The following is a 25,896-nucleotide window of genomic DNA, read 5'->3' as shown; positions in this document are numbered from 1 at the left end:
CCTTGAGAAGGTGTCTTTTAACTACAAGCATTTTGTTCCTTACTAATTAAGATATCGTGCTCTGGAGTAAGTCAGAACTAAGTTTGCATTCTGGCTTTGCATTTATTATCTGTGTAGCCCTGAGCAAATTGCTTAACTCTTTAAGCCTCAGTCAAGGCTTAATTGGGTATAAAATAAGTTAATAATACTGCCCACTTCAGAGGGTATTTGTAAGAATTAAGGAAGTAGTGCATGTAAGGTGCTTAGTACTTTGTAAATACATTTATGTAAGGTCTAAAAGAGGTGCTTAGTAATGATAGCTATTATTAATCAGGATAACAATAGAATATCAAAGTCATCCTTTAAGATCATTGATGACTTTGAGAACTTATCATGGTGATGAATTTGGTAGTGGCAGCTGTGAACACGAGTGCTGTGTGTCAGATGCTTCACATACATTAATTCATTCATCCTCCCAACAACCCTGTGAAATCAGTACTATTGATATCCCCACTTCGCAGATGAGAAAATTGAGACATTGAGGGATTTATTAACTCACTCAAGGCATCGCAGCTAGTAAGTGAAGTTGCTATTCACTTCACTCAGAAAGTTCAGTTTCTGATTGAGAACTCTTAACCACTATATTATATTTCATCAAAACCACTAGTTTTGATGAAAGCTATTGGCTCTCTTTCTAGAAAAAAAAAGCTCACTAGCTCATTCAAAATATTTTACATACAATTTCTGAATGCTCACATGAAATAAACCCTTTGAAGGATATTGATGGATGCCCAAAGGGCCCAGGATCCCAGCCTAAAGGGCCCACCTCATAGACGTTCTCCCCACTGAGTCCATCCACAAACACTCTCTTCTATGGTACAGCACTTCATATATTGTAACACATGACAGGAGAGCGAGGCTGAGTTGACACCTTGGCAGATCAGGCTTAAATGCTGCTGTGTGATATGTGATTTCTCATTTATTAAAATTACCTTATTATATATGCAGATTGTCTACACTTTTGTTTTAAATGTTAAGGAATGATGTCCATTTTTATATGACTCATTTATTTCAGTTCCCCTAATCAATTAATCAATTGGCAAGCACTTTTTACGTCAATGGCACATTATAATAATGCTGTATGTTTTATAAATGCCCAGTCACGATCAAAAGGATGAAATGAGTAGCAGCACTATTAAGCAATCTGGGAGGTAGTGATGCCCCTATTTTACAGAGAAACCAGCATAGAAAGATCAAGAGACAAGGATAAATAGAATGAACACAGGCTTTTGAGTATATATCTTATTACCTATGTGGTCATAGGCAAGTTCCTCAACTCCAAGCTTCAGATCTCATGGCTGTAAAATGGCAAAAAAAATGTGTCTACCTTCTTATGACATGAGAAAATATTGTAAAATACCCAGTTCAGTGCTGTCTCCCAGAAGAGGTGCCATTAAATATCAGTCACCTTCTCAGCTTTGCTTTCCTTTTCCTTAAGTTCAGAGACTTGTAGGAGGCAGAAGGAAAATAAAAATAGCGAGGGAGGACTTGAGCAAAGTCACAAGGGCTGGGAGAAATGATGTGAGGGCAGGAGCTGACCTACCCTCGCATGTAGGCCAGTGCCTTCTCCCTTCCTCTGGAAAGTAAGTGGTGCAGTGATAAAGAATCTGACACTGAGCCATGAAGGAACAATTAGTTTAATCTTCATCCTGGAGATTTGTGATGCATAACTCTTTAACCAAAAAGACATGAGGAGGGGGAAATAGCTTTGAACTGGAGACAGTCTGGTGTTGTTTGCCTGTTCCATGTGGCCCACCCACCCTTCCACCCCCAAATTAGCCTGCCAGAGAGCAAAATTCATGAATTTGCTGCTGCTTGGTAACACCACCCCCTTTCCTGTACTCACTTCGGCAGAAGGTTCAGCACCCCATTGAGTTCATTGAAAACAAAGAGTCATCAGTGGAGGAGGTGAGCTCCAGTCTCCTACACACCAGTATTCTCTCCTGGTAGAAACAGTGCACGGTGCAAGGAGAGGCTAAAGATTGCATGAGTTCTGGTGCTAGGCACTCAGCCCAGACCTCTTATGCAGTGAATTAGAAGGCAGAGGTTCAGCTTGAGTTCTGCTCACCAAGGAAAGCTTCATAGGGTAAACGTGATTTGGATTGGTCTATACCAGGGATATGAAACTTGGGGCATATAAACTGCCACTTCATCCCCAAATCTTCCACAGACATTGCCACTAAATCCCAGATATGGGCTGAGAAGCCAGCCCCCTCTAGACAGACCTGCAGGCAGCTGGACCAAAATCAGCTAGAGTTAACACATGAGACGCAACTTTTGTTTTCCTGGGCCTTATAGAGGATAGATGGCAAAATAGGTGGAAATTTTCTTTTTCAAAATATATTTTTTTCTTCTCAACATTTTAATAAACCATGGACTGTGTGCAGAAAATTAGTTTTGTATCTGATACATGTATTTTCTTTCCTTCATTACCAATTTTTTTTTCCCTAGGAAATTTTCTGTTGCTTCCATTTCCTGACATTTAAAATCCACACCTTTCATGCCCACCTTACTCTGGTAAAAAGAAATCGCTGAGCTGTATGAATATTTAGTATTCAACCTGGAGTGCCTTTGTCATGATTTCTCCAATTCATCAATTCATGTTGGTTGTACCTTCTCAGTAGATGGTATTTTGCTCTCTTTGTGAAATGTACGGGTTAGATTTTTCTTGCATAAACACAATTCCTACATCGTTTTATACTGTCTAGGCAAGCTGACCTGATTTGGGGGTTCTGGAAACATGATCACCATGGTTGGAGATCACAAACACTGAATTTCTGTAACCAACGCAAAATTTCATTGAATAAGGCTATGTACTCACAATATTGACACATTGTATAAAATGTTAGGATGGCCTCAGTAGAAGTAGCAAATTATTGAATTATATGTTTTTTATTATAATGTTAATTGCAATCAAAAAAGGCTAACTTTTATACCTTTAAGGTCTGCCTTGATTTTAAATGTCAGTAGCATTTAGAATTTAAAACTATTTTGATTAGCTAAGGGCCATAATCAGGGTAGAATGTGCTCTGTAAAGAAGCAATCAATTTTGAAAGTAAGTTTTTAACAGAAGCCTGCTTTGTGAGCAGTTTACTGAATGTTGGATTTCTAACAACTAATCCTGCACCCAGAGCTTGTAGGTTGTCTACTTTTTCTCTAAGGAGGCATTTTCTCCAGGGCCCACAGCAGTGAATGACACATAGTAGGTACTTAGAAAATACTTGTTGATTGTCTGGGTGGATGGATGCACCACAGGACATTATATAAAATGTATGCCGTATCTAGCTCTGCTATAATGCAGCTTACATTACTCGCATTACTTTACAAACAGAGCAAATTTATGGTTCTCAGTTGCTTTGATCTTTTCCTCTTCAACTTAACCAAGTTTCTTTTTCTACTACTTGATGGGTGAACAATAAGAGTAATAATTTCCTGTTTCTTCCTCTACAATGTGTAGGTTCTTTTAAACAGTTTATTAATGTGTTCTTTTCTGTGGGTCCTAGTGCACCACCAGTGAGACTGTTTTCTCATCTAAAGCCTGAGGTTTTCATTTAGTTGTCCTCAACCTTGAGGGTCACGTATCAATGATTATCTTTCTTATACAATTATACTTATTTTTTTTACTAAGGAGTTTCTACAAATATGTGAATAATAGTATAAACAAGCATAACAGTACAAGAAAAAAAAAATCTATCCCTTTGTCCTCTGAAGGAGATTTTGTTTTAGTGGCAGCAGTTTACAGCAGTAAATGTACTTTTTATTGTTTTAGAAAAGAAAATCTTAGAGTGTGAATCACTCACATTAATTATGTCAAAAAATTTTTCCTCAAAGACTGGGGAGAATTTTGTTTCTTTTTTTTTTTTTTTTTTTTTTTTTTTTGAGACGGAGTCTTGCTCTATCACCCAGGCTGGAGTGCAGTGGCCCGATCTCGGCTCACTGCAAGCTCCGCCTCCTGGGTTCACGCCATTCTCCTGCCTCAGCCTCTCCGAGTAGCTGGGACTACAGGCGCCCGCCACCACGCCCGGCTAATTTTTTTTGTATTTTTAGTAGAGACGGGGTTTCACTGTGGTCTCGATCTCCTGACCTCGTGATCCACCCGCCTCGGCCTCCCAAAGTGCTGGGATTACAAGCGTGAGCCACCGCGCCCGGCCCGAGAATTTTGTTTCTAAACAGAATGAAGGTGATATTTCCTTCCGACTTATGTCTGTCTGAAGGACAGCCTCTAACTGCTCATGGGCCTTGGAGCTGTAACTTGAAACAGCGGCCAGCACAGAAGAGGTGCAGAGCTGTGCCTGCCAGCCGAGCTGCCTGTCCCAATGCGGGCAACAGAGACAGAGGGCAGATGGACTGGCCTCAGTGCGTTTTGCCTAACCGAAACTCCTTTCCACTTTGTAACCTATTTGAAGCCCATCTTTATTTCATTATTTTTTAAACACAGCACAGGGAGAATCAAAATGAGTTTCCAAAGAGAAATGACAAATGACAGCACATATCATAACCGGGTATTTTCTGATATTTTTTCACCCAGCCTCTTCTCAACACCAACAGTTACTAAATGTCCACACCTCAGAACTCCTGATAAGTAACAGCAATAAGCTGCATTGGAGCAGAGTAAAGCCAAAATCTTCACGGTGGTCTTCAAGAGCCTCATTGTCAAGATTCCCCCTTCCCTAAACTAATGCCTGCCCTTCTTCCCTCTCCTTCCACTCCTCCCTGGCTCCCTGGGAGCCCTCTTCCCCTAGATAGCTGTATTGTGACCTGCCTCATCAACTCATTTGTTTGCTCAGTCACTTTCTCAAGGAAGCCTACCCTGACCACCTTACATAAAATCGCAAAACCCTTTACCCTGGAATTCCTGAACCCCTTTATTTGCTCTACTTTTTAAAATTGCATTTGTCATCTTCTAAAATACTACTTTCCTTATTTAATTATTACACAGTCGTATGTTGCTTAATTGTTGTTAGGCAATTTTATCGTTGTGTGCACAACACAGAGTGCACTTAGACAAATCTAGATGGTGTAGCCTACCACACACCTAGGCTGTATGGTATATAGCCTGTTGCTCCTAGGCTACAAATAACGTATAGCATGTTACTATATTGAATACCATAGGCAAATGTAACACAATGGTATCTGTGTATCCAAACATAGAAAAAGAACAGTAAAAATATGGTATGAAAGATTTGTTTAAATGGTACGCCTGTATAAGGCATTTACCATGAATGGAGTTTGCAGGGCTCCAAGTTGCTCTGGGTGAGTCAGTGAGTGGATGTGAAGGCCTAGGTCATGACTGGACACTACTGTAGACTTTGTAAACACTGTACAATTAGGTTACCCTAAATTTATAAAATTAGCCTTATAACTCTTTTACTTTGTAAACTTCTAAATTTTTTTTTTTTTTTTTTTTTTTTTTTTGAGACGGAATCTCGCTCTGTCACCCAGGCTGGAGTGCAGTGGCGCGATCTCGGCTCACTGTAAGCTCCGTCTCCCGGGTTCACGCCATTCTCCCGCCTCAGCCTCTCCGAGTAGCTGGGACTACAGGCGCCCGCCACCACGCCTGGCTAATTTTTTGTATTTTTTTTTTAGTAGAGACGGGGTTTCACTGTGGTCTCGATCTCCTGACCTCGTGATACGCCCGCCTCGGCCTCCCAAGGTGCTGGGATTACAAGCGTGAGCCACCGCGCCCGGCCGTAAACTTCTAATTTTTTTAAAACGTATTGACTCTTTTGTTATAACATTTAACGCAAAAACATTATACAGCTGTATGAAAATACTTTATACTCTTTCTTTGTAGTATTTAAGGTATTTTAATACTCTATAATACTTAAAGTAAATACTTTATACTCTATTCTACAAGCTTTTTTCTATTAAAAATTTTTCATTTCACTTTTTAAACTTTTTAGTTAAAAACTGAGACACAAATACAAACATTAACCTAGACCTACACAGGGTCAGGACCAGCAACATCACTGTCTTTCCCCTCCACCTTTTATCTCACTGGAAGGCCTTCAGGGGCAATAACACACATGGAGCTGTCACCTCCTCTGGTAACAATGCCTTCTTCTGAAATACCTCCTGAAGGACCTGCCCAAGGCTGTTTTACAGTTAGTTAACTCGTTTTTTATAACTGGAAGGAGTATACTCAAAAAATAACAATAAATAGTATAGTAAATACATAAACCAGTAACAGCCATTTATTATCAAGTTTTTGTACTTAATGATACAGCAGCACAGGAGGTTTGTTGACACCAGCATCACCACAAGCACGTGGGTAATGCGTTGCACTATGACATCACTAGGCAATAGAAATTTTTCAACTCTATCATAATCTTATGGGACCACCATCGTATATGCGGTCCATCATTGACCAAAGCGTCCATATACAATGCATGACAGTATTTATTACTGATTATCTTTCTCCTTCCCCTACTCCCAGATGTAAACCCATTGGAGCTTTTATTGCCTTTTCTGTTGTTCACTAATGTCCCTAAAATAGTGTCTAGTATTTATTAGGTGCTCAATAAATATCTGTTAATGGCTTAATAAATGAATAATCCTTTTGCTCCTTGTGAATACCCAACTAGTCATAAATAACTGAGACAAAGTGATTATTTTGTAATAGAATCCCATTTATTAAAATATAAAGATTCGGACTGGGCATAGTGGCTCATGCCTATAATCCCAGTGCTTTGGGAAGCCACGTTGGGAGGATTGCTTGAGCCCAGGAGTTTGATACCAGCCTGAGCAACATAGCGAGACCCCGTCTTTACAAAAAATAAAATAAAAATAAAATTAGCCAGGGATGGTGGCATGCACCTGTAATCCCAGCTACTCAGGAGGCTGAGATGGGAGGATCGCTTGAGCCCAGGAGTTCAAGGTTAGAGTGAGCTATGATTACACCACTGCACTTCAGCCTGGGGAATAAAACTAGACCCTATCTCTAAAAATATATCGTATAAATAAAAATAAAAAGAGAAAGATTCAGGATACAGCCATCCTATTTTTAAGGTTCAGTGATTGCAGACTCTTAAAAGGCTTACAGATTCAACCTGACTTTTTATGTCTTGATCCCACTCTATGATGCCTGATGTCAAAAATTCCCATGGCAGCTCAATTCCTTGTTAAGCCAGGAAGCAAGCAGGGATGTAATCAGAGCAGGAAACCTTCATGTAAGTGACCATCAAAACTGGTTTATATTTTCTTCATTCACCTCTATTAGCTTTGATTCTCAAACACAATTCAATTTTGAGTTGGTTTCTAACCCCTCATGCAAAAATGTAGTCCTCAACAAAACCTAACTTGAGTGCATATTTGCATTTTACCATGTTATTTGGAGTAATAACAGCCAGAGAGAGAGAGAGAGAGAGACTCTCCAGCTGCAGAGGACAAGGGTCTATGAGTTCCTTGAAAGCTGTTGATTATAGGATAAGCCACCTTTCAACAAGCCTTGTCGGTCAGAAATTGTGTTTTCTTAGACTATTGGACAAAAAATAATCCCTGTACTTCGTAACCATTCAATGGTTATATTTTAGGTAAATTTATATTTTACTCCAAAAATTCACTTACTCTATTTCTATTTACAAGTAAGCCCAGAGGGATATCGCTCCCATTTCTCTTATTTATCTTTTCTATATTTAAAAATAAACTCTGATGCTATTAGCCCATTTTAAATTGAAAATATCTTTGTTTTTTCCTATCTTTGTTTTTGTTGTTTCTTTCAACATTCTGAAGAAACCTTTAAGCTAAGAGTTCAAGATGATAGCTTAGGTGTTGATAGCTGCTGCCGTAGCAAAACAGCATATTAAATAAAGATGGTTTAATATATGAGGTAGCCTGAGGTGGAGAGGTGGAGAGGAGGGGAGGGGTAACCTTTATCATTTGTGTGTTCGTGTTTAGTCTTCTGATTTTAATTAAATAAGATGCATTTTATTTTTTAAAAGGCTGAGAAATTTACCTTATAAATAAGAGTTTTAGTTCAAGGACTGAAAACTACAAGGATGTAGTCCCTTTCTTGGCCCTTAACTATTCTGAAGCATTAGTTTTTGCTCTAGGAGAAAATTCTGCCCTGGAGATCTGAACACATAATCTACACTAATGTACAAAGCTGTGCCACTTCTTTAGAACATCTGCAACATGTGTAAGCACCTGAGGTCACTAATAGGCAGAGAAATTAACAGTTAAGTAGGAACTAACTGAAATATTTATGGAGCTGGTGAAAGAACCATTACAACTGAGGACACATGGCTTGTGCCATATATAATTCAACCATATTTTAGAGAACAATTTATTTTTTTATATTTCAAAAGGCACTGTGCTTCAAACATTTGTATAATGTTTTAATGGCTCCCCAGAAAGGGAATTTATAAACATGTGTTGAGTGCCTCACTCCGTGTTTGGGGCTAGAGAGAATCCATGCATAGCCATTACTGTGAGCTAATAATCGAGTGGAGACATCTAAATAATACAGAACAAAATAAAAATTGCAGAAATGTACTAGCAATGTGTGTCTTTGTTCCCCTGAGGCTAATAAATGTCAGGCCAATAGAAAGGCCTTCAATATTTATTATTTTGAACAAAAGGAATGGGTCAGGATCAAACCAGAGAAGGGAACAATTTATTTTCGCAGGCAAATCTGGGAAAGGTCTTATGGAAGAAATGTTACTGACTTTGAAGAATGAGTAATTTTGATTGCGGGGAGAGGGAGAAGCAGCATGGGCAGAAGACAGGGAAGCGTGTAAGTGCACGGCACATCCAAGAGAGCCAGGAGAGTGCAGGGAAGTGCAGGCTTCATAGAAAGCCAGTGGGGGAGGATGAGGGTGGGAAGCGAAGCTGGAGCCCATCACCAAAGCATTAAGTTCCGTAGAATGGAGTTGGCATTCTATTTTCTGGATGATAAGGAGGTTTTTTAAGGGCAGAATGATATATTCACTTCACTATTTTTGGAAAATGATTCCGAGGATAGTGTGAAGGATGGATTAGGAGATGAAGCTGGAAATAGGACCATCAACTAGGAAGAACATGTGCTGTCAGTGAGGGATAATGAAGGCCTCATTAAGATAGGTGCTGAGGAAGTAAGAGGGCATTCTGAGGGGCCATTGACCACTCACAGGGGGAGGAATTCATAATTGTCTATGGAGAATAGGGTAAAATTAAGGATGGGATCAAAGAAGAACTGATGGCTCTAGCCATGGTGACTTGGGAGAAGATGATAGGTCCTGGGTTCCCTGGAGAGACTGGGGTTTCTGGAAAGTCTCATGTTTTCATTTCATGACCGTGCCCAGCTACAATGCATGAGTAGTATTCTCCAAATCCTCTCAATATTACAAGGCATAATTTTCTTATTGTCAAGCCACAAATCTGTTTGATAAAAGTAAACCATTCAAAAGAAAGATTAGGCCAGGCACGGTGGTTCACACCTGTAATCCCAGAACTTTGGGAGGCTGAGGTGGGAGGATCACTTGAGGCCAGAAGTTCAAGACTAGCCTGGGCAACATAGCAGGACCCTATCTTTACAAAAATAAAAATAATTAGCCAGAGACTGTTGTACATGCCTGTAGTCCTAGCTACATGGGAGGCTAAGGTGGGAGGACCTCTTGAGACCAGGAGTTGAGGTTTTCAATGAGCTATGATTATGCCACTGCACTCCTCCCGGGGCATAGAGCAAGACAGACTCTGTCAGAAACCGAGAGAGAAAAAGAGAGAAAGAGAGAAAGATGAAGAAAGAAAGAAGGAAGGAAGGAAGGAAGGAAGGAAGAGAGAGAGAGAGAGAGGGAGGGAGGGAGGAAGGAAGAAGGGAGGAAGGAAGAAGGAAGGAAGGAAGGAAGGAAGGAAGGAAGGAAGGAAGGAAGGAAGGAAGGAAGGAAAGAAGGAAGGAAGGAAGGAAGGAAGGAAGGAAGGAAGGAAGGAAGGAAGGAAGGAAGGAAGGAAAAAGCAAGCTTAGAATGTGCTCAGATGCCCAGATGAAGTCCACACCTATGCCCTCTGTAGCTTGAACTAAAGACAGCAGCCTAGGAATGACCATATCAGACCCCCACAGGAAGCATTTATAAAAGCAGTGCCTTCAAGAGCTGCCTTAAGTAAGGTTATCCCAAGCCTTGACCTGTTTCTTCTTGAAAATACATTTCACCTCTCTCATTTTCTCTTTATTCTTCCTCCCCATGCCTACGCTTTTAGAGGAAAAGTCCGGTAAGAAATAAGTCCTTCCCACTTTTGGGGCAAACATTATTTATTCTGTTTATTTTCATTATCTGCATATCTAATAACTGACTGTGTTTAACACCTAAACAAGGTTTTGAACTTTAAAAACAAATCTTTGTGATCCATGACCAGGTCTCATTATGCCACATGGGAAAAAAGGAAGTTGGTTGCTAAGCGATTTTACAACCCCGTTATTAAGGGCCCTGGGGTCATTTTGTAAAGATTCACCTCTGCCTCAATCACAGCCATACGATCAAATATTTTTGGTACTAAGTTTCATTTATTGCAGTTCCCACTGGAATTAGTCAAGCTACTTATACATATTATGAGCTAAGCAAAGGTTTTTTAAGTTAATTTTTGATTAGTGTACTACATGGTAGCATCTGGAATGCCTATGAAGCTGGCCTGGGAATGGGGAGTTGTAGGGAAGCTGGGGGGTTTTATTTTGTTTTTGTTTTAGTAAATCAAAATACTCCTTCCTGGAATTGTCAGAAACTGGAAAAGAGGATCTTTATAAAATGTAAATTACCTCCTGGATGTTAATTTTTAGTAGCAGTGGGTGATTTTTAGTGGCAACACAAGTCTGATATGATGTACCTACATCATTTTATTTTAGAGCAACACAAGGAACAGATTTCAAAAAATAAAATGAATTTGTTCTCTTCTTGGTTGCCTGGTTTGTTGGGAACATGTTCTCAGGATGCTGATGCATGGCTGACAGAGGTGACCTCTCTGCTGGAAAACAGGAAGATATTATGTTCCATGTTCACAGCACCAACAAGTGGCTGGTTTGCTGTTAACGCAGCTAGGTGGATGGTGCAATAAGTGCTTTCACCTCTTATCCTTCCCACCGACCAAATCCTGGCAGCCACTGCACCACATACAGGATACTGTGCTTACAGAAAAGCCATAGGATAGGAGGGAGGCGGAACAAAGACACAGGAAGGACAAAAATATGAGACCAAAACATTAAAATGTCTCAAAATGTGAGCCCAACTCTTTTGGTTTCCAAAAATAAAATAAGCAGCTACAATTATGATTATTACTAAGCTAAATGGCCCGCTTCTGAGTAATTCAGAATCAACTATGCATCGCCTGTTCTGTGGCAGCAAAATATTACTGGTGCTCTTTAACAGCCTCTCCTTACACTTTACCAATTTCATTTATTCTTGTAGACCCTGAATATTTTCCTGAATTAGCCAAATTTGGCCACTTTAAATATCCACAGGACTATGTGGCCTGAAGTTTGCCTATGGTGTTTTAAAAATTCTCTCTTTTTCATTCGCTTTTCTCCTGTTGTCCTTCATGGCAATTTTAACTACAAGAATCTCTCCCCTGTCACTCCCTCACCTCATTTTTCTTTGGAAGCGTCCATCTTGATTCCTCAGCCTGGTCAGCCTGGTCATCTTGGTGGTACCTTGGTTACTAGCAGGTTCTTTGTTTCTCTTCCCAAATGAAGTTTTAGAAGATCATCTCAAATATGTCTGATTGAATATAATGGACAATCTCCGTAATCTAACTTGTAATATGTAGTCGACCCAAGTTTAAATACAGATAAACACCTACAATAGTGTGGCAAATTGATGCTTGCCAAATAGTTTGTCTTCACCCTAAAGCATTTAAAAACAAAGAGGAATCTTCGTAGGAATCTTAGTAATAAATGTAGTGATCATATATTCTAATCCTTTCCTAGAAAATTCTCTAACATTAATCAGTCAATTTGCTAAAACGAGACTATAGAAAAATCGTATTTGTTTAGCGCTTTATAATTTATTGGCCATTTTCATCTTTGTTTCCCCGTAGCACTAAACTTAGCAAATTAGGATGCCATAAAACTTCAAAATCTGGGTTATTTAATGAATCTGACAAGGGGGATCGATTGTTTGGTTAGTTGGAAATGATAAACATATTAAAACACTTTATTCACATTGACTAAGAGTAAGGTATCATAGTTAACTGAATTTAAATTAATTCTATTATGCAAAAGGTAATAAAACAGAACTGCCATGTCACATAAGAACAGTGTGAAGGCTGAGAACATAGGCTGCAGTGTTTTCTTTTAGGTAGACATATTCATTTTGAAAATTATATAAATTTTAGAAATATACCACATTCTAGATCTTCATTCCAGTGACAAAATCATAGATTAGCAGTGTTTATCCACTTTGAAAATAGCCTCCACATATAAAATAAGAGTTATCTGTAAGTTGAACACCAAAATAAAAGAAGGGAAAATAAAATGTTTTCCGCATTGGAAGACCAAGAGAAATCTAGGTATTGAACACAGTATTTAATTAGGAGTGAAGGAAATTTGTTCAGAAAACAAAGTGGACCACTTGCAAAGTCTCTGAGTAATCAGACATAGAAATGAAGCAGTAATAACAGCAGATAGAATTTACTGAGAGCTTATTATGTATGATACAAATGGCTGCAACCAGAGATGAATTAACCTCCTGCAGATTCTGAACAACTGAATAGGTGTTTTGTTTGGTTGTGCAGTTAAAAACAATTTTAGCCCACATTTCAAAACTAGAACATTTCAAATTAAAAACAAAAAATCTGGATGCTCATCATCTCTCTGAAGACCTGGCAGGACTAAGCCCACATTCTCACGTGGCGCACATGGGGTGCACTGAATAGTGGCCAGTTTTCCAGAATCTCATAATGTGTATGTGCCTGACTCCCAGCACCCCCTCCCCATCCCTCACCCACTTTTTACTCCTGCAAGCATTTGGGTTTGCAATTCTGGACATAGATCTCTCAGCTTATAGAATATATCAAGACCAGATACTAACTTCGTTTTCTTCCGCCTTTGAAGAAAATTCTGTACGTTGGTAAACTAAAAATAGAACATTAAAGGCTTTGACATTCTTGGGAAATGATGGGAGAAAGGGTAAAGTAAAATTTTGAATAGGAAAAGACCCTTCCCTCCTGGCTGATAATAATTTCTCTGTCCTTGTCCAGCATAGCCTAAGCCAGTTTTTGGTCTTCAGTGGTGGTAATTGACATATATAAAGCCCTTCCATTTGCTTCTGGAATTATTTTCCTTTTGAAGCTTTCAGATAGCTCTTAATTATAGACCTTGAGGCTTTCTGGGTCTGCACTTCGCACAGCTTCTAGCTGTGTCTTTTGGGTTCTGTTTAATCAGCCTGTGGCTACATGAATTTGAACAGCAATTCCCTGCTGAAGGCATTTTGCAAATGGAGTTTCCAACATGCTATATTACAAGGTTGTCTTTTACTAGAAAAAAAATTAAACCTTGAACTTGTGATTAAAGTATAGGTTTATAACTCACTGGAAATTAAGATATGACTCAGTTTGGGAGGATTAATATATTTGAAATTATTTTGAAAAAGTGTTCTGTATAACCTTAAAAGTAATGGCAAAAAAACACAATTCCTTTTGCACCTACCTTAATAATAAAGTGTCCTATATGTAAGGTTTTGCCTCTGAATGCTTGCAATCTAGAGTCTATTTTGCATATTTCTCATAATTTCATCTTGGGCCACTTTTAGTCCTCTAATTGCTATATTTTAAAAGTGAATTGTTTGTCATGAAATTCCTGTACTTCTTCCAACACAAAAGAACTTTTTAATCTGGTCACTAAAGAATAATAAAGTCTAAATTTTCATATAAAAAAGCGTTTGAATTTTTCTAAAAACACAGTATGGATTAATCAATAAGATAATTTAAGCGCAGAAATAGGTATTTATGTGGCCTTTTTTCTTCTAATTTTATTTAAGGTGCATCCAGGCAGGTTTATAAGAAAGGTGGATTCAATACGTAGTGGTACCTGGAAAATAAGGCAAATAATAAAGTCTATAATATTACAAGTAAATTGACTAGAATAACATGTCTAGAATCCTAGCTACTTATAAACTGGTCTGAAAAATAACCACTCCTGGATGTTAATCACAATGCCTCTCTGCTTTTGGAGTCATTCAGCAATGCCATGCTTGGCATCATAGAAGGAATGAGAAAATGAGAAATCAAGAATCTGAATTCTGTGTCTGGTTCTACCTGCTTACTAGCTGTGTATCTCAGAGCCTCACCTTCCTCTCTATAGCATGTAGCCAGTTGGACTAGATATCCGTGGAGGCCTACCACATGTAAAAAGCTACAAGTATTTGCTTCCTATCTATGTTCTAGAAAGAATATCTTCTACATTTGAACAAACTCCTAGCTTTCTTTGTGTTTGTGCTCCTAGTTTTGGTTTTGGGAGGCAGCCTCTGGTGAATCCATGCATTAGCCCACATATTGAAAGGGAAACTGACTAACAGCTCTTTCCCCACTCACATGCCAGTCACTCATGTTTACATCAGAAAGCTCCTAAAGAGGCAGAGCTATCAGAGATTGTTGGAATAAATTGATAGCAGCCATAATCAAGATTTGAAAAGCAAAACAAAGAAGTCATACATCTGCTTGTTGTGTGTTTTTTTTGTTTTTGTTCTTGTTTTTTATCATACTTTAAGTTCTAGGGTACATGTGCACAACGTGCAGGTTTGTCGCATATGTATACATGGTGCCATGTTGGTTGCTGCACCTATTAACTCGTCATTTACTTTAAGTATTTCTCCTAATTCTATCCCTCCCCCATCCACCACCCCATGACAGGCCCTGGTGTGTGATGTTCCCTGCCCTGTGTCCAAGTGTTCTCATTGTTCAATTCCCACCTACGAGTGAGAGCATGTGGTGTTTGGTTTTCTGTCCTTGCGATAGTTTCAGAATGATGATTTCCAGCTTCATCCATGTCACTACAAAGGACATGAACTCCTCCTTTTTTATGGCTGCATAGTATTCCATGGTGTATATGTGCCGCATTTTCTTAATCCAGTCTATCATTGATGGACATTTGGGTCAGTTCCAAGTCTTTGCTATTGTGAATAGTGCCTCAATAAACATATGTGTGCATGTGTCTTTATAGCAGCATGATTTACAATTCTTTGGGTATATACCCAGTAATGGGATCACTGGGTCAAATGGTATTTCTAGTTCTAGATCCTTGAGGAATTGCCACACTGTCTTCCACAATGGTTGAACTAATTTACACTCCCACCGACAGTGTAAAAGCATTCCTATTTCTCCACATCCTCTCCAGCACCTGTTGTTTCCTGACTTTTTAAATGATTGCCATTCTAACTGGTGTGAGATGGTATCTCATTGTGGTTTTGATTGGCATTTCTGTGATGACCAGTGATGATGAACACTTTTTCATGTGTCTGTTGGCTGCATAAATGTCTTATTTTGAGAAGTGTCTGTTGATATCCTTTGCCCACTTTTTGATGGGGTTGATTTTTTCTTGTAAATTTAAGTTCCTTGTAGATTCTAGATATTAGCCCTTTGTCAGATGGGTAGATTGCAAAAATTTTCTCCCATTCTGTAAGTTGCCTATTCACTCTTGATGGTAGTTTATTTTCCTGTGCAGGACCTCTTTAGTTTAATTAGATCCCACTTGTCTATTTTGGCTTTTGTTGCCATTGCTTTTGGTGTTTTAGTCATGAAGTCCTTGCCCATGCCTATGTCCTGAATGGTATTGCCTAGGTTTTCTTCTAGGGTTTTTATGGTTTTAGGTCTAACATTTAAGTCTTTAATCCATCTTGAATTAATTTTTGTATAAGGTGTAAGGAAGGGATCCAGTTTCAGCTTTCTACATATGGCTAGCCAGTTTTCCCAGCACCATTTATTAAACAGGGATTCCTTTCCCCATTGCTTGTTTTTGTCAGGTTTGTCAAAGATCAGATGGTTGTAGATGTGTGGTGTTATTTCTGAGGTCTCTGCTCTGTTCCATTGGTCTATATCTCTGTTTTGGTACTGTACCATACTCTTCTGGTTACAGTAGCCTTGTAGTATAGTTTCAAGTCAGGCAGTGTGATGCCTCCAGATTTGTTCTTTTTGCTTACCTTCACTGGCAGTGAGGGCTCTCTTTTGGTTCCATATGAACTTTAAAGTAGCTTTTTCCAATTTTGTGAAGAAAGTCATTGGTAGCTTGATGGGAATGGCATTGAATCTATAAATTACCTTGGGCAGTATGGCCATTTTCATGATATTGATTCTTCCTATCCATGAGCATGGAATGTTCTTCCATTTGTTTGTGTCCTCTTTTATTTCACTGAGCAGTGCTTTGTAGTTCTCCTTGAAGAGGTCCTTCACATCCATTGTAAGTTGGATTCCTAGGTATTTTATTCTTTTCATAGCAATTGTGAATGGGAGTTCACTCATGATTGGGCTCTCTGTTTGTCTGTGATTGGTGTAGAGGAATGCTTGTGATTTTTGCACATTGATTTTGTGTTTTCTAAGGTCATCTGGTCCACCAGGGTTCTGTTGCTGCTGGACAGTTTTCATCATTCCCAACTACGTTTTTCAGGGGCTCCTCATCTTTCCCATCACATCTCATCATTCACATCACATTGGTAGAGGCTGCCCAAATCACTAGGCCAAGAACATTAAAAAAATCCTTACAGGCACACCTTCCATAGAACACCAAAGAAAAAATCCAGACAAGGAAAAGCGCTCTCTAAATCCTGCCTCTGGTTTTTTGTAAGCTCTTTTTGTACCCTAACTATGTGGGAAATGCATTATTGTCTATATTTGCTAACATCCTGCTCTGTAGGGAAACAGTTTACTTCTCTAATCTCTAAGTAACCCCTCCTCAAAGTATCTGGAGAAAAACTTCTACGGCAAGACATTAAACATTGTCAGTAAAGTTTTCTTGTATGTTTCTGCCTTGTTCTTATGTACACATAACTAAAACTTATATACCCACATTAGCAAAGCTGTATTGTACAATGGATAGCCTCTCTTTAAGGTTCTCCAAAGCCTCCTGTTGTTTAAATAAGCCCTAAACACTAGGACTGCCTGTCTTCCTTTGGCCTGATTCTCTGGAGTGTATGTTTGGTTAGCTGCTTATGAAGTCTTCTATTACCCAAGACTGTTGACTGATCCATCATTCTCTGACTAGGTGTCTGTTCTCTCTTCCTTTTTGCTGATCACAGAGGCGCAGCCCGGTAAGAACTCTCAACATTTTTACCTTAAACATGTATAGAGAAAATTGCTGCCAAGGCAAGGTGGCCAGGTTGGTTTCCCATTAAATTTATGATAACCCAGTGTGAATGAGGCAGATGAAATAGGTTTACTGATTGAAAGCCTCTGACCCTCTTAAGTATCAAGGGCATATTTTTGAATTGTCAGAGCACTTTCCCATAAGTAACTAAATTAATACATGGGAATTCCAACTCCTAGTACTAAATTTGGAAAATATATGGAGTGTGTGTGTGTATGTGTGTGTGTATGTGTGTGTGTGTGTATGTGTACATAAAAGGCCTAGAGATTCACCAAAAAGTACCATAGAAGTTGATAGCAAAGAGATAATAAAGAATAATAAAACTAATAAGAATGTAAGGACACCATTTTTAAGCCATCGTTGTTTTTAAGCCTGAATTCAAAATATTTTCCTGGACCATAACTTACAATGATCAGAATATGCTGATACATCATTATAATTTCCATCTTGGGAGAGGGAGACACACTTTCAAGTCAATATTCCTAGGCTATCACATAATTCTAAATAAATTTCATCACAGAAGACAAACTTTGGGAGGGTAGATCAATATAAATTTGCATTGTTCAAAGTGAAAACTGTCATTTTCCTCAAGTTGAAAAGTATCATGAATTTTTTTTTTTTTCTGCGACAGATCTCTCTCTGTTGGCCAGGCTGCAGTGCAGTGGCTCGATCTCTGCTCACTGCAACCTCCTCCTCTTGAGTTCAAGCAATTCTCCTGCCTCAGCCTCCCGAGTGGCTGGGATTACAGGCGCCTGCCACCATGCCCAGATAATTTTTGTATTTTTAGTAGAGACAGGGTTTCACCATGTTAGCCAGGATGGTCTTAATCTCCTGACCTCATGATCCACCTGCCTCGACCTCCCAAAGTGCTGGGATTACAGGCATGAGCCACTGCACCCAGCTGAAGAGTATCATGAATTTAAAGCAACAAAAAGGAGGGTTTTGTTATGTTTGAAATGATCCCCACTTACCTGGTCAGTCCCTTAAGAGAGGAAATGGAACTGAAAACAGCGCTCTCTGAAATGTCCCTAGGCCTGTGCCAATCCAATTAGTCAATTATTATTTGATGCAAATACGCTGCCCCAGGTGACCAGTTGGTGGTTCTCTGCTAAACTACATAGCTAATGCCATTCAAAGATGGTATCTGCAGAGACTGCTAATCTACGGATTATTCCAACCCAGCTGTTAAGTGACATCACAGATTATGAAAAGAGTGAATTCAATCATTCAAAGTGAGGAAATTTATTCACAACATACATATAACAACAAACAAGCATTGAAAGGGGGAAAATACAGTCACTTGACAAGGGGAGGTTTTTGAATCCAATGGGCTTTTTTCGTGAATGTGGTTTGTGTGGTCAACATCACCTCAGTCTTTTTCTAGATATGTAATGCTGCAACATTAAGGTCATCAGAGATCTGTATGCCCATCCAGCAGATAGCAGGACTTTCTTTTCTGTTGCTGCTGAGTTGCTGCGATCTTTCAAACATTTGTTGCTTTCTAAATTGATACTAGCTTTGTTCTTCCTAATTTCTAAACAACAGAGTGTTCTTGAATATTTCTGCCATGTTTTGGTTGTGCTTAACTTGAGATTGTTCATTCATGAAGACTATTTAATAAAAATGTTACAGGGACTTCTTCTTTAGTGCCTTTCAACTGTGAATATCCATTGAATGAATTGACACACCTGGGAACTGATGACTACAGAAGGAGCTCTGTACCTTTCTTGGTTTCATGGATATTAACATTTGAATGAGCAGGACAGAGGGACAAAAAGATCTTCAGTACAGCCTCTGGGACCTCCTGGGTTTTAGGCCTCACGGTACTAGGTGGGCTGTGTTCCCTCAATGCCATTTATTAATCTTGTGATTGACTGCTTGGAACTAAAGCCCCTCTATCTCCTCCTTCAGATCTTATTAATGGAATTCTATCTGAGGGTTCATAACCCAGAAAAACATCTGTTATCTAATTATTTCTGCTATCTAATTTCTGTCTATGGAGCCTTCTTTTCCAAAAGAGAACCTGTATCCAAACTTCCATAATATCCTCAGCAGATTTACGTGGCCATATTTATTAGAAAGTATTTATAAATAATGTAGTAATTCTCTATATGGCAAACTTAGTAGGGAAAAACAGATCACATTATTAGACAAAAAGCCAGAAAATGTAGTTTGAGAGATTGAGAAACCATCAAATGGATCATTGTTCAGATTGAAACTGCTCCTCTAGCATAAATGGGTTCAAAATGGGACAGAAAATGCTTATATAGCCTTAGGAAGAGGGAAAGAAGCTTCTTATAGGTCAATTACAGAGGTGCTAAACCTTGTCCTAAGCTGTTAATGTTATACTTTGAGAGAAGAAAATGTATCTGTGACCACCAGATTGAGCCTTCACTAAAATTAAAAAGTAGGAAAAAATGTGTTTGGTGGCCGTCCAACAAATGTGTTCATGGTCTCACCTTTTGGAATGCTTTCTTACATGTACTTCAGCTTTCCCTGTCCTCAACTCTGCCCCTGTCATTCTCCTACTGCAGGCATCCCAAGCCATGCTGTACCCCACGATGCAACCATCCTGGTGGTCTACTTTTCTGGTGGCATCCCACACTAAGAACTTTTCACAACTTCTGGTTTTTAATCAAAACTTTTAATCTAATCAATCCTTCTACTATCTAAATAAGTTTATGCTAAGGCATAAAAACTGGAGATGACCGCTCAGATTATTCCTGACAGGGCTATTTGTATTCCAATAATATCACAATACCTTGAGCTAAAGACATTACTTCCAATTCATGAATTGATGACCCTAGCGGCAGGCAAGTGAAATAAATTCAGAGGATGAGTGCATAGGGTGGAATTCCCTGGCTTTCTGAATAAAACAGTTCATTCAATGGCAGATGGTTCAAGTTTCCCCTGCCTTTTACACTTGCTATCTATACCTTTTAAAATCACATTTGTAAACTGATGACTGTTTCCATTAGCAACCTGGGGACCACACCTGACAAGGAGCATGCACCACTCCTAAACACATTCTGTAATTTTTAAGCATCAAATATATGCTAAACTTCAATTTACTTTCTTATCTACTAGAGTTCTAGAGGTTTTTTTTTAATGGACTAAACAATATTTGAATTTAATTTACCAAATCTACCCAGGTAAGGGGTTTTTCTTGTTCAGAAGACTTATGATTTACCCTTCCCTCCTCTCTATAATCTTTGAGTGAAATAAAAAACTGATTTCTGTGTGTGTATCTACAATTTCCTACTTAAATGCGGTTCTGAGAAAAATTTCATTTCCCTATCTGCATTTATTTGAGTTCAGTTTAATTGCAATGACAGAAATAATACATATTGTACATAACATATATGTGGTCTTAAACCTTATAGTGTCTATTTCTAATTCTAGGGTGCAATTAAAAGGAACTTATCCAGTAAGTATATCTTAGCTACCAGAAATAGCGTATGATTTAAAAGAAAGAACAGTTCCTTGGATCTTGGAGTATATATACATATGAATTATACATTCCTGGGCTTAATTTTTAAGACTTACAAATTTTTTACTTTTACAGCAAAGAATTCTTGTAATGATAGAGGGCACTTGTGGGTTCTGAGTGATTAATGTTTAAGTTCCGAAAATAAATTTGTTTTTGGAAAAACATTGCTATTTTCTTTCTACATTTGTCAACTCTTGCTGTATTATTTAACTTTAGAAACAAATTTAATCAAGTGTGTATTTGTTGCTGCGGGTGGGAAGAACGGGCGGGCAGAAGGAACTGAAAGTAGAAGCAACTTACCCATTCTTGTGTTATTTGATATGAAAATTTTAGTCAACCAAAGTGATATGATATAGGTTATAATACACATAGGGCACAATTTTCCTCTGCTGCATACAACATTTCCTAGGAAATTCTAAATTCATGTTTCATAGTTAAAGATACAACATTTTCTTGGCATTTCAAGAAAAGAACAGGCAGAGAATGCTGGATTCATGTATTACACATATGGCCTGGCTTAGTATTCTCTTAATTGGAAAGCAGAACCAGTCAAGGCAGCAGACATTCCAAGAATGGTGTGCTCTTTCACTAAGTGCTGCACTATACAAATCTTATATTTGATGGCTTGTCATGGAAGTTCCTTAGTTAATGAGGTTTTACAAATGCCAGAAAAAACACCACTACATATGCCTAATATATGGCTGTTGCATTGCCAGGGGAGAAGGTTTGTTTTTCAAAGTTTTCATACTGAGCTGCTTATTGATGGGACTTAAATCTCTAAGTGTTTCCAAACATAGGTTATAAGACATATCAGGGAATGGTAAAAATTTGTCTAAAAAGTTCCTTTGTCCTGTGCATCAGGTGAAGAAGTGGCAAGACCCAGGCGTTCCACACCAACTCCAGAACTTATAAGGTGAGTGTGAAAGACATTAGTTGTGTTTTATGCAAGGCATCGTGAACTTTTAACAATTAAGAAAATCTCCTTTGAACTAAACTCTCAGCTCCCATTAACAAAGGCTCTACCAAAACATGTCAGTTCATATGTCCATAGCATGGTCCAAATATGTTATTATTTTTCATAAGTGCAGCCCAAGGGAGACCTTTAGGGAAATATTCTGCACTTATCTGAAGTAACTGTCTATCAGAATGTGCAGGCCCCTTCCTGATGGGACAGCTAAAGTTTCTCTCTAAAGAGGTCTTTTGGTGTCTGGAATGCCGAGCTTCAGTATCATTATATTACCCTACGAAAAGAAGCCTATTTAGTTGGATACCATCTCATGATACATTCCACCTGCCACACACCAAAGGAACCTTCCATTCTGTTTTTGGTTTTTGGCAAAGCATTGTATTTTACAGTGTATTCTGTGGGTTAGGTAAGTATTGTACAAATGGGCATTGTTTTATAAAAAGACTCTTATTTCTGTTTTAAAACTGGATTATTTTCAATCTTTATCCTCCTCCAACCTCTCCCCTCTCCTCTTCACCCCTTGCCCGTTACCATACTACATATACCTCATTGGGATCAATCAGATTTGGAGAAGAAATGAAGATAATTACGCATCGTTTTCTTAACAATCAGTCTGGAGTAATAATTAAGAGAAGGGATGCGAGTTTAACTTGATTCCCCTGATTTCTTAATACTTCTCTTTCTGAGATTTACTGTATTGGGGTATTAGGAGGTTACAACTAGTCTATTAGAGGATGAAACTTCTCGGTGGCTTTTTACTTAATATCACTATGCTTGACTTTCACTAATTATAAGTTGCATTAACTACAACAAAGAGATGTGGTGAAATCAAATATAAATGGTACTTGAGATCTTAGGGGAGAAAGGTGCTTTGCAATAAACTCAGCTCTAGTATTATCTCTTCTAGGTATAGAGAATCATGATGCTCTGAAAGAGTTATTCTCCTTCAATTTATTTCTATTGGATGAGCACCTCAGCTCTCCATTGAGAACTAAGGATCTCACCTTCTACCAATTCTTTTGTCCTATAATACATCTGACATCCTTATAAAATACTTTCTAGTCCTAATGGGGCTTGTATACACATGCATGCATGCAGTAGTGCACACACACACTTGTTTTACTGAGAAAAATATTTGAAAGTTTGTATATCTTTTTGAGTATTAATTTTTGAGCCCTTTCCCTGTATTTTGCCTTAATGTGTGTGATTTAGCAAAAAGCCTGCAGATGACACTACGGCCCTCGCTCCCCTCTTTGGCCCACCACTAGAATCAGCTTTTGATGAGCAGAAGACAGGAGGTAGGAAAAGAAACTCCATATATTATAGATTTGTTTTTTCTTTTATTAAAGTACAACTCTTCTAGATTAAATGTGTGTACTTTGAGGTATATTTTTAATATATTATCTTCGTGGGAAAGAAAAGTTTCAATCTAGGTGTGCTGTCAAGAACAGAAGTTTAGTTTGCAAATCTCTATTATTTTAGGATTTGAAACTTTACTTCCAGAAATATCTAATAGCTAACAAGCTCATTCTTCAAAAGAAGTCAGTAAAAATTACCGCAAATCTACACAAATCCCTGTCATGGAGTAAACACTCTGGGAACCAGACCATCATCATTTGAGGTATCAACAGAATCACAAATAGAGACAGACCTTCATACACCCATCATTGTCGCTGTCATTGCGGTCTGGCCTCCCTGACCATCTATTCTCTTTCCCACCTCATAACGAAGGCATCAATTGGATTGCTCACAGCAGTCATTGTTTGTTGTCTCAAGACCCAAGAATGACCTTGAATCATTCAGAAACTTAGAAATAAGGCCAGGCGTGGTGGCTCACTCCTTCAATCCCAGCACCTTGGGATGCTGAGATAGGAATGCTTGAGCCCAGGAATTCGAGACCAGCCTGGACAACCTATGGAGACCCCCATCTCTACAAAAAAATTTTTTAAATTAGCTGGGCATGGTGACGCATGCCTGTAGGCCCAGCTGCTTGGGAGGCTGAGGTGGGAGGTTCACTTAAGCCCAGGAAGTCAAGGCTGCAGTGAGCTGTGATCACACCATTGCACTCCAGCCTGAGCAGCACAGCAAGACCCTACCTCAAAAAAAAATTAAAAAATAAAATGCTACTGAAGAAATATCTTTATTTGTGCCATTGAGTTTACTTATTAAATATTTATTCCTAGAGTTAAATATTTAACTTTTTTAAATTAACCATATTTTTGGATGGCTGTAAATACCGTGTACTTTACTGACATAAAATCAGCTGTCTATAAAATGCATCTTATCTATCCCTGAAATGTGTTTATGTCTAATGCATGTATCTCCAGTAGCTATGTTTGGTAATATAGAAGTTTGTATAAAAAAATATTTGACTTAGGGGCACCATGGTAAATGTATAACATGTTATCCTTCTAGGACCTATTGGTGAAGGTCCTTAAGTGTTAAAGATGGCAAGAATTGGAAGCATGATGGGTAGACTAAGCTACATTAACAAAGAGACCCCAAGTACAATAAATTAAAGAAGATGGAATTTCATTACTCTTTCATGTTAACAGTCTAGAAGTAAACAGTATAGGACTGGTAAAGTAGTTCTGCTGTCTTTAAAATGTTACTACTATCTCTGGCTCCAAGGTGGCTGCTGCAGCTCTCCTCCCCTCCCATTCAGAAGAAAGGAAGTGGGGTGAGGACCACTGGAGCTCACTGCTAACTATTCTAAGAGCAAAACTAGAAGAGGCACAGTTCACTTCCTGCCAAACCCCACTGAAGAGAATTTGGTGCCATGTAGCCAGCTAAAATTCTGTTACTACAGAAGAACTGGAGAATGAATTCTGGGAGATAGCCAGCAGTCAGCCACACCTGAATATTTTGTTAGGAAAATGTACAAAGAACATTTCTAAATACTCCTTTAGTGATTTAAATGTCCATAACTTAGAATCCCTATGAAAAGGTGGCCTTGCCATGAGGCTATCAGTTTCCTTATTAACTCATCTGTGATCAGTCTCACTTTTAATGACATATCATATGGCCACTGGAGAGGGGATTTGATTTGTTGCACCTATATCTGCCCGTTTAAGGAATCCCATAACTCTATGGAAACTTTATATATAAAAAAAGAAATCACTCTTAAAAAAATCAAAGCTGTGTTCCACATTGAATTCATGAAGAAAATGCTGCTTCATATCTTTGGAGAATGTTTGCTTTTATGTTAAAACAGAGCAAAGTCCACCTTTGAGGCTTGCGGTGGAGAGGAGATACATACCTAGACCTGTCCGTGATTGTGGCCTCAATTGTTCTTTAGATGATTTCAGCCCCTGAAATTCTGTAAAGTTCCTGCCTTTGCACCAATCACACTAGCTTTTTCAATACTCACACTTCCCTTTTGTATCTACTCATTCTTCTTTAGATTGATTTTTCTTTTTCTTTCTGTTTTTCTTTTTCTTTCTGTTTTTCTTTTTTCTATTTATTTATTTATTTATTTATTTATTTATTTATTTATTTATTTTTTGACAGGATCTCACTCTGTCACCCAGGCTGGAATACAGTGGCAAGTTCTTAGCTCACTGCAGCCTCGACCTCCCACAGCGATCCTCCCACCTCAGCCCCCCGAGTAGCGGGGATCACAGGCACATGCCACCCCACCTGACTAATTTTTGTATTTTTTATAGAGACTGGGTTTCACCACATTGCCCAGCTGGTCTCAAACTCCTGGACTCAAGTAATCCTCCCACTTCAGCCTCCCAAAGTGCTGGAATTACAGCTGTGAGCCACCATGCCTGGTCTAGAAAGATTTTTCTATCACTAGTTGAAATGCTCTGGGGAAAAAATATGTATTTTAGAGTTAAGTCTGCTGCATCAGATCTTAGCTCTTCTTCTTTTATCGTGGACACCTCATTAAACTACTCCAATCATTAGTTTCCTCTCCCAGAAGTGGAACTGGTATGAACCACATGGTGGTGGCGTGAGTATTCAAATAGATAGTAACAGCTACTGGCCTTGTGATACCTGTTTCATAGACATTTTATATATACTCTATTAATATATCTTTCCTCTGTTAATCCTGTTCATAACTCTCTAAGGTTGCTTTTATTATCTCCACTTTACACTAAAGGAAGGCAGCGCAGAGAAGTTAAGCAACTTGCCAAC

General features: G+C 38.6%; 1 protein-coding gene across 12 annotated transcripts in view; it reads left to right on the top strand.

Annotated features, from left to right (window-relative positions):
- SGIP1 (SH3GL interacting endocytic adaptor 1) overlaps nucleotides 1-25,896 on the top strand; it is a 219,164-nt gene that overhangs the window by 118,399 nt on the left and 74,869 nt on the right. For 11 of the 12 annotated variants that reach the window (XM_055233552.2, XM_063613306.1, XM_063613305.1 and 8 more), the window contains 3 exons: nucleotides 20,699-20,723; nucleotides 21,648-21,699; nucleotides 22,966-23,051. In XM_055233552.2, coding sequence (XP_055089527.1) covers nucleotides 20,699-20,723; nucleotides 21,648-21,699; nucleotides 22,966-23,051 — 163 coding nt within the window. Of the gene's footprint in view, nucleotides 1-10,212; nucleotides 10,225-17,228; nucleotides 17,241-20,698; nucleotides 20,724-21,647; nucleotides 21,700-22,965; nucleotides 23,052-25,896 lie in introns of all 12 variants that reach the window. The other variant, XM_055233548.2, reaches the window with a different exon arrangement.

Source organism: Symphalangus syndactylus, chromosome 19 (genome assembly GCF_028878055.3).
Source record: "Symphalangus syndactylus isolate Jambi chromosome 19, NHGRI_mSymSyn1-v2.1_pri, whole genome shotgun sequence".
NCBI classification, from domain to species: Eukaryota; Metazoa; Chordata; class Mammalia; order Primates; family Hylobatidae; genus Symphalangus; species Symphalangus syndactylus.
This window is presented reverse-complemented; position numbering and strand designations above follow the sequence as displayed.